We start from the raw sequence: 9,369 nt of genomic DNA, 5'->3' as shown, positions 1-9,369 counted from the left end.
ATGCGCAAGTATTACAAAGTGCTCTTACTTACTCGTGTTCTGCCTAGCAAGTGCACCTCAGCTTTCCAGCCTGCTCTGCGCCAGAGTAAAGCAGTCTCCCTCTATCCCACCTCCCTGTCAGTTTCACAGGCCAACCAAGACTAAGCAGTAAAACAAGGAAGTTACATGCAGCACCTTAACAAAGCCAGCTGGTGGTCTGTTAAATACTGCATGCACATAATGCCTTACACACGGTCATCGTTAGTGTTGCAATTCCCCTCAAGTGATCTGAGCACTAAGTGATACTGCCCATGAGATAATACTGTCAGTCTACTTTACTATCAATCTTCTGAACAAAAGGAACACATTTTATGAGCATGTATACAGGAATAACAAAGCAGTAGCACTATACCCACTGTCCCATGCAAGTAAACCTTTAGAGGGAGATGTCAATGAACGGCTACAGGGAAACACTCACCGGAGGACACAAGTGGAAACTGTGTGGAAGCAAATTTAAAACTGAGAGCAGGAGACACGTCCTTGCTCAGTGGCATAAACGACCCGGTCATGTTGTTGAAGAGAATACCCTGGTTTCTTTCAAGAAACTGGGTGAGAGTTTTGGATCAATAAACTGCTTAAACAGGCTGGATTAGCCAAATGCTTTCTTCTTGGTTGGAAACTCTGCTATATTTGGGATGGAGAATCTCTTTACATTATTTCTCACACCAGCACCTTCAATTCCCAGAGAGATGTGACGGAAGCAGTATAATTTCATCACAGTACTAACATGCTGATTTGCAAGAGTGGAATTAGAAAAGTCATGAACTCACAACGTGACACCTAAAAGCATTTATTATATGCAAAAAAATTAAATATGGTCATGTGTACATAATCTGTACACAGCTATCCCCAAAACAATGCCTGGAATCATAATAATCAATGCAACATTATAAGTATTTCACTAAAATAAAACAAACTGCTGGAAACAGGGAGACAAACTGGCAAAACATGTTGAAAAATATTTTCAATCTCTAAAAACACTCAAAATTTACCAACAGTTTTCAACTGTTTTATTTTTTTGCAGGCATCTAAAACCCAGGTTTGTTTTATTTAAAACTTTTGTGTAAGCATCATTTTATGTGGTAATTCATATTACCCCCCAAAATGTTACTTTTTGTGCACACTCTCCTCTTTCATTCCGTTACAAAAATGTAAAATCTGCCCCAAGTTAAAAATAAAAGGCCTCTGTAAAAGAACCAGGTTACCTGCTAGAGCTTTACAATGTTTTATCGTGGTTCACAATGTAGGCGAGAACTAAAATCTGCAAAAAACAACTCAGACAAAATCTGAAGGGAATGGTAAAATCTGAACAGATCTGTAAAATCTAGAAACGATCTGCTTTGAAAAGAAATGGCTCGATCGTCCCATGGGCGCACTCCTTTGGGAATGCTCAGGTGTTTACTGAACATCCAGAGCGAGCCATTCTCTACCCAACAGTGCTCAGGCTAAAACTTAAAAAAATTCATCTGCAGCAGCAGGCAGTGAGACTATTTGGCTTAAATTTCTTTTTAAAGTCAATGTGGCGACTCCGGTTCAAAACAAACAAAAAAAAAAATTGCTTTCAGCAAACATAAAAAAGGCCATGACAACCAGAAGAGAAGACATCAGCCTTGGAAATCAACTCATTGCGGGAATCTGAACCGATTTCTGAAAAAAGTTGTAAAAAGAAGTCTCAGTGAAGCAGAAAGGGGTGAACAGACCACCGTTCAAAGAGCTTGAACTGTTTTATCGCTGAGGAGAAAGCTTGCTTCAAAAACAGCGTTTGGAAGCAGTGCCGCGTCTCGTCTTTTTCAGGGCGAAGAGCTTTACAGTCAAGTTCAGTTTCTGTACAGTGGTGGCTAATCCTGAAGTCCTGAACCAGGCATTCAACTTTTTTGTCTTCGGAAACCTTTTCTTTTTACCTGAAACCAAAGAGAAACAATTACCTTCCTTGTTTCGTATAATTTGATAGGCAATTCTGATTCTTATGGGAATGGGGTAGCTATATAATATCTACAGGATGGTACAACTCCTGCATAATTCACTGCAGTTCAAGGCCTCAACCACCTGCCCAAATAACTGGAGGAAAATTGAACCCACGCTTGGCTTAAACTCTGGTCCAGGCTACGCCACACCTGATGGAGCCTGGAGAATCTGCTCAACCTCTGATCAGCAGATAATATTGAACAGAACTACCCCTACAACTACAACTCTACACCCACTAATCAAATATTCAACAATGCAAAACGTAGGCAACATTTTTACAGCTCTGCTTCCAAATTATTTAAAAAAATGAGTTCAAATATTAAAACTTAATCTTGCCTTCGTGTGGAGAGCGGAAAACAGTTATGTGTAGGCTGATGTTTTTTTCGGAAAAATATTTGATTATTTTTATTCTAGCAGGTGCTTCAATGTTTTCCCAAACAGTCAGGGTGAGGTGGGGAAAAACTGTTCTAAAATGATTTTACAATGTCTGTAAAAAATAAAAAAAATAACCAAGAAAACAAATCTGTGACACTCAAACTGATATTTGTCCCGAGTGTCAGTGTAAAAGCAACAGGTGATAAAAAGAACGCGACTAAGTAGTAGCACAAACAGTAGCTCTTTAAAGAGCACCTCCTAAGTGGCTCAACTGGGAAAGATGTTCACCCGCAGGCAGGGGTTGCAGGTTCGAGCCCGGATGACGCCACTAGCCAGCTGTGACTGGGACTCCCCCAGCAGCAGTACACGACTGGCCGGGCACTGTTGAGGGCCGGGCGAGACTCGTCAGCTGGCGGGCGGGGGAGCTGAAGAGTGAGAGACGCGCCTCTCCTCCAATCGGAGCTGCCCTCAGGCGTGCGAAACCCTGACTGTCAGAGGGGTCCGCCTCCACCTCCTCCCCCGTGTGGTCACAGGGTTCTCAGCCATGAGCTGGCACAAACATACGGCTGGCGATTCAAGATCGGGCAGGTGTAACAAAAAACGGGGAATTCTAAACTGAAGTCATGAAAAGGTGTCTGCGTGTGGAGAAGTGTTTTGTCCCCCTGCTGCGCTGTCCCTGCTCACTGCGGCACCTTAAGTGGGGCTCCCTGGCGTCTGTCTGCTTTCTCAAGCTCCTCCAAGCTGCTCTTGCTCCTAAACACATTCCTCTCCTTCCCCAGGCTGTCTGGACTGGACTCTACGTCCCACAGGGAATTGCCATCGCTCCCCAGAACCTCGCTGCTGAAAGATTCAAGCACTGCCTGTCAATCTCCATCTCAATTCAGACGGCGAGCCGCAGGCTGGTCTCGCACTCTCATTCACTGGACCTCGCTGCCTGCGACCCGTTCACGGCAGAGGCCAGGGACTGAGTCGGCAAACCTGCATCTCCAAACCAAGAATAAAATCTCATTTCCAAAGAAAACCTGGGGACGTGATTTCGGAAGGGGAGTGAACTGCTGAAAGGGAGTACAGAAATTCAAACAGCAGAGCCGGAAGTGTAGGAATATATTAAAGGCACTGCAGCGGTGCGCTGCTGAGCTCTACACAGCAACTGCAGAAGAAAATCACAGAATTGCAACACAACAAGTAAAAATTCGTGTATACCAATGAGACCCTTCTAGATTACATTTAGTACCTTCTAATCAAAGAATGCAATGGTCTAAGTCCATCGCCTTTGTGATCTACAGTCCTGCTCTAAGGTCCGATTTGATTCCCTCGACACAGAGGACGTGCCTGAACTTCAGGAAGGGACCGATCGGACACAGCCCTGCCCGGCAGCCTGCGGCGTCCCCTACCTTTGCAAATCCATCTGTCTCTGTGGCGCCGCCCTCTTGACCTCGGCGTCTTTCTGCTGTTTTGGTATTTTGATGGTGATGGGCTCCACCACCCCTGGGCTGTCCTGGGACGCCGCCGTTCTCTTCCGGCCCCGGCCGCCGCTCTTGGCCTCCGCGCCCTTCTCCGCGCCGCCGCCGCCGGCGGGCTGCGTCTTCGGGGGGCGCCCCCGCCGGGGTTTGGGGACGGCGGGGGCCCCGGCCTCGTCCGAGGCTCTCCCCTCGGCGCTCTGGTGCATGTTCTCCGCCCCGTCGGCGGGGGGGGCAGCGCGCTTCTTGCCTCGCTCCGCGCTGGCGTTGCCGGGCGCTGCCTGCTCCGAGTTGGTCTCCTGCGGCGAGGGGAGGGAGCGCCCGTGAGAATCGCCCGGCGGATCTCTCGGCGCGGAGACCGCGCCCGGGTTACTCCAGCCATCGCCACCACTCGATCTGCGCTTTCTGTACCATCCCTGTCCCCGGTTCAAAGCAAAGCGAAGCCAGAAGCCTGGCGTTGCCTACACTCCTCAGTTCGTGCAGTGGAGAGGCAAAAATGAACAGAAACTACACGTGCGCATTAACTACCTCGCGGGACAAAGACGTGCTACAGAGGGTGAGGGTGAGAGCGAGATTCACACCATCCACCGTCGCAATAAAGCCCAATCCATCATTCAGGATCCCAGCCTGTTCACCCTGTTCGCTCTGGCAAGCGGTAACGCACTATTAAGGCCCGGATCACTAGGCTTAAGAACAGCTCCTGCCCTACGGCAGCACGCATCCTGAACGGCTAACTGTGCAATGTCTCTGAACTCGATGCACTTTGGCACTATGCACTTTTTGACTTGGACTACCATGTTTCTTTTTTCCCCACTACCAAATATATATTGTTCTCTACAACAACCTTTATTGTTCTGGTTGTTGCTATTTATGTACTGCCTACATTGGGTGGTGTCGTCTGCTGTACTGCGCGCGTCCCGAGAGCGAATAAGAATTCCAATGTACACGTCCACACGGCAATGAACTCCTCTACAAACTCTCGTGCCGTCCTGATCGGCGGTCTAACTCTCCCCACAGACGCGTTTGTATCAAAGTAGATGGACTGTGCTCAATCCGGCGAGAAAGCGCGGCAGCCCCTTACCTTTTTCACGGGTTCAGCTTTACCGGGTGTGACCGAGATCAGGATCACCGGGTTCTCCTCGTTCTCGCAGGCTCCTGTCTCGGACGCCTCTGCGCCGGGCTCCCTTTAAAAAAAAACACAAGGAAGGCCGTCGTCAGAGCCGAGCGGCGGGGGGGGCCACCGGGGACAAGCTGGAGAGCTGCGGAGGGGAGACCGAGCGCCGGGGCGGCCCCGAAGTCCTCACCTTCCCTTGTTTCCGGCTGGGGAGCTGGGCTCCGAGTTCCCGCTGACGTTGCTGCCCGTTTCCGAGCCGCCCGTCCTGGTGTACGGCCTCTTCCCGGCCACGGACAGCGGCTTGTTCACGGTGCCGAGGACGCCAGCCGGCTTGGGCTACAGGAGGATAGGGCACGAAAGTGGGCTACGCATTCCCGAAAGCCTTTTCCACACTGTCCGTGTGGAACCGCAATACCACCTGCTAGCAGAGACTCCCAGCCCCGTGAGCGCTAATACAGACACAGCAGCTCATCCGATTCTTGAAGAAGACCAAGTATACTAATTAAACCACAGCAAATACAGCTGCTCTACAGGTGCAATTCTGAATATTTCCCAGCTTCAAAAATCAGGGATCCCAATAATAAATAATTGCCAAAAATCAATAAGAAAAGAAACTTGGTGATTCTCCGACCTCCTGCCTCACAGGACAGTTCGGCAGTAATCGTCACTTCGCCTGCCCAGAGTGCGTCAAGCACATTGTAAATACAGAAGTTACCCGTAGGCACGGATTCTTACCTTTCCTGTTAAAAGGACCGTCCTGGCTTCTAATGACAGATAATCCTTGTCATTGACAAAGTCCTACAACCAAAACAGGCATCACGGATTTACTCATTACAAATAGACACTTGTGCTCTCAAACTCGAGTGTCTTTTCCGAAGGCGAGGGGCAGTGTGAGAAAAGACTTACTTTATCTGGCGGGGTGAAAAATTTTGTAGGTAATACGGGATCTTTCGGCGAATCCAAATGGCAAGCTGTGCTTTTGTTGACGATGACAAACAGTGCGATATCACAGACAACATAGAGCTTCTGTAACACAAAAGAATAAAAACACCAGAGTGTAAAGTGTTAGTACTTACCCTTAAAACAACAACTCTGACATCAGTGAACTACTATGACACATAGAAGACATTCAACTAATTGTGTAACTGTCAAAGTTATTTTGTGCACCTGAACTAATTTAGGTCCGCTTTGGCAAACAAGATTAACCTGCATTGTTTTTAGATTTTCCTTTGCAATACTTGCACATATTTAATTTTTCACTCATAAAAGTGTTCAGGTTTCACATTCAGGTTTTAAATAAAAATATATACTTAAAAAAAAGCTAATATCATTTGTAACTCAACAAACTAGAAAGGGGGGAATACTTTTGGAAGGAACTGTATTTATGCACAGTCTGTAATGTCCAACAAACAACAAAATGAAACCCTGGAAACAGCAGCTCCTTTTCTTGCCGGGAGTGAAAAATAACGTCCAAGTCTGAAGATCTAAATCCAGAGACTCACCTCGTTGGTTTTGGGGTCGTCCGGCGCCTGGGCGTCCTTGGTCTGCTTTATGTTCTCCACCATCTTCCTCAGGAAGGCGTGGCTGTTGTTTTCATTCTTGGTCATTAAAACTTCCAGCATGAACCACAGGCACCTGCGAAGCAGAGAGTTCAGAACGCTGACTTTTTTCAGTCTATAGTGACGTCTGACGAAGCGTCACATTGAAACCCAAACAAGGGTGTTTCAGGAAAGAAAAAACATCTTGCTGGATAAACATAGGTGAAATGCTGTGGCACCATCACTGCCTTATTCAGGGCCCTTCACTCACTGGGCCCTGGCAAACACTGAGCGCTACTGTCACATACTGGATCGCTAGACCAACACTGCCTGAGCTGCCAGACCACGTCCGGCCTACTACACCAGCGTTCGCAGTGCTGCTGGCAGGTAGCTGAGGACCACCCACACCCCAGCCCTGGCCTGATCCAGAGATCTTGATCCAGCTGAACCTTCCAGAGGAAGCAGCTGTCCGGTGGACTACACTGCCAGTTGTCTTGGCTCCAGGGCTTTGCCATGGATTTCATGCCATTATTATATCGGAGTTATTCCTCATATATACCGAAGCACTCCTGCCAACTATAAACACGTTTCTCGTTTCTGAGATCTCACTATTTGGCGTTAATGGAAGGTGGTGAAATTATTACAGTTTAAGATTACAGTGTCTTGTATACCAACACCTGAGAAGTCCTACTTTCTCAGAATCAAAGGCACACTGGCCGTTGTTCAAAGCCAAAAAAAAAAAAAGACATATAGGTCCCTCAACTTAGTACATGACAGCAGAGCGTAAACTGTAGAGTTTAAAGTGCCTAAAACTGGGAGATTTGATGGGAAGATTGGCTGCAATGTGATTTCAGCCCCCTGATGTGGGTAACCCTGCAAGCGCAGATGGGGGGGACAGAACTGTGGCTAGCAGGACGCTTACTCTTTGATGTCGCGCAGCTGCTCAAAGTCCTGAGGTTTGGTGAAGTCTGGATCATGGGCCAGGAGGTGGATCATGTAGGGGACAACGTATTCTGGCAGGAGAGACACCAGCTTTTCTAGAACGAAAGAAAAATACAGGGGATGTCAAGAACGTGTAGGAGGCAGCAGAACAGAGACTTTCAGAGAGAGCACGGCGCGTTGTTTTTTCCTAAATGTACAATATAAACTGAGGGGGGACAAAAAGTACTGGAATTCAGAGAAAGCGATATATTATCATAATGCACACAGAGGCGCTTCTGTAGCAAAATTTTATTTCCAATGAACAAATGGGCAGAGTTTGAAAATTTAAATTTCTGAATGACGAAAGAAGCAGCAGCAATAAGGAAACGAAGCCGAGCTGAGGAATATGGATTTTTAACTGAAGACTCATTATAAGCACCAGGACATAAGAGAAGAACCAGGTCACGTGCAAGACATTACTCCTGTCCTGAAGTCCTTGCACTGGCTTCCTGTCAGGTTTCGTGTCAACTTCAAAACCCTCATGCTCACCTATAAGGCTCTACATGGCCTTCAGAAAAGCTTTTCCTTAATTGATGTTAACAGATTATTATTATTTTTACTGCTACTACTAAAAGTAGAGATACACAAATGGCAATTAATCTTTTAATCTGGCCTTCTGAATCATGAAGGACCTGTGAGGGTGTAAAACACATTCAATCATTTCACAGAAGAAAATTCATTTTTAACCCCCCGACAAACACAGACAGACTCAGTGGCACACAAACGAAACGGGGACTCCAATCTGAACTCGATGACGTGCTCTCCGTTTATCCCAGACACAATGGGCATGTCCTTTATGAATTCAGTTTTCCCTCAGGAAAAAAAGTGCTTCTCAGATTATTTGCAGCCCGATGCCGGGGCGCGCTCTCACCGTTAGCCATGGGGTTCTGCTTGATGTACTCCCTGCGGATGCTGATGTTCTTCAGCAGACACTGCCGAGCGTGGGCTCGCCGTTCTTTCACGGGGTCTTTGGCGCACAGGGCAAACACAGCCATGTACTCCAGGGGGAGCTGCAGCTTCACCAGCGCCATGTGCAGCTTCTGTGCAAATATCTGCCTCACCTGGTAACACTCATCCTACAGAGAAGGGTCAGAGGAAGTCACGATAACATCCACTCAGCTTCTGGACAGCAGCAGGCTCGGCAATTCAATAGAAGTCACAAGTGGAAATCAAGAGGAAAGGCACTGATGTCTGAACGCACTGCAGTTTTTGCGAGAGGACGCGCTTCCCGAGTTTGGTATAAACCATTCAAGACAATGTGATGCAGATTCCCCAAGTTCTTCAAGGGAACTGCCCTAAAATTGCAAGTGCCCCCTTTGTTAAAGGCCAAATTAAGTACAAGCATCAGATCACTTGCATGAATGTGACCACTTCTGCTTGTTTTTGGGTAGTTTCAATTTCTGTTTAATTATTTAAAGTCCAAAGGCATCCAGGTTTCTTTAAATCTAAATTAAAACCATAAGGACTCCCAAGACAATCAACCAACGAATGCAATGACTTGGATTGCTGATTCTACTGTATAACCCAGGTGTTGCAGGTCCAAGCCTGGGATTCAACGTCAAGTGGGCATTGAGCCCTGGCTGGGTTAGGTGGGCTAACCTAAATTGGAAAGAGCTTCCTCAGCTTTTGGTGTAAAAAACCTTCGAGACCTGTTGGGCACCAATAAGATTGCAGGAATCTCAGTGAGACTCATGCCTGCTATTACAAACAGTACCAATTCTGCTGTGTGGAGCTCTGCGGAGCTCGATAAAGTCAAAGGGCACTCAGCTCTGGCAAGTGGGCATGTGAAAGGATGGTGGTCACAGATGCCCACTCTCCTTTGTCTGGAGCTGGGGTTGCAGCAGCCAGCAGAGTCGACACAATGTTAAGAATAGGTACCACTACTCCGGACAACCCT

At 47.3% G+C, this 9,369-nt stretch overlaps 1 protein-coding gene across 3 annotated transcripts in view; it reads right to left on the bottom strand.

Moving 5' to 3' along the window:
* Window positions 1-813: 813 nt before the first annotated feature.
* pds5a (PDS5 cohesin associated factor A) overlaps window positions 814-9,369 on the bottom strand; it is a 35,253-nt gene continuing 26,697 nt past the window's right edge. For 2 of the 3 annotated variants that reach the window (XM_069191733.1, XM_069191734.1), the window contains exons 25-34: window positions 8,344-8,548; window positions 7,414-7,528; window positions 6,456-6,588; window positions 5,860-5,979; window positions 5,689-5,751; window positions 5,144-5,289; window positions 4,921-5,023; window positions 3,774-4,138; window positions 3,072-3,219; window positions 814-1,940 (exon numbers count right to left, since the gene is read on the bottom strand). In XM_069191733.1, the coding sequence (XP_069047834.1) occupies window positions 1,905-1,940; window positions 3,072-3,219; window positions 3,774-4,138; window positions 4,921-5,023; window positions 5,144-5,289; window positions 5,689-5,751; window positions 5,860-5,979; window positions 6,456-6,588; window positions 7,414-7,528; window positions 8,344-8,548 (1,434 nt within the window). In that variant the 3' untranslated portion in view covers window positions 814-1,904. The remainder of the gene's footprint in view (window positions 1,941-3,071; window positions 3,220-3,773; window positions 4,139-4,920; window positions 5,024-5,143; window positions 5,290-5,688; window positions 5,752-5,859; window positions 5,980-6,455; window positions 6,589-7,413; window positions 7,529-8,343; window positions 8,549-9,369) is intronic. The other variant, XM_069191735.1, reaches the window with a different exon arrangement.

This window comes from Lepisosteus oculatus, chromosome 1, assembly GCF_040954835.1.
Source record: "Lepisosteus oculatus isolate fLepOcu1 chromosome 1, fLepOcu1.hap2, whole genome shotgun sequence".
Lineage (NCBI taxonomy): Eukaryota > Metazoa > Chordata > Actinopteri > Semionotiformes > Lepisosteidae > Lepisosteus > Lepisosteus oculatus.
This window is presented reverse-complemented; position numbering and strand designations above follow the sequence as displayed.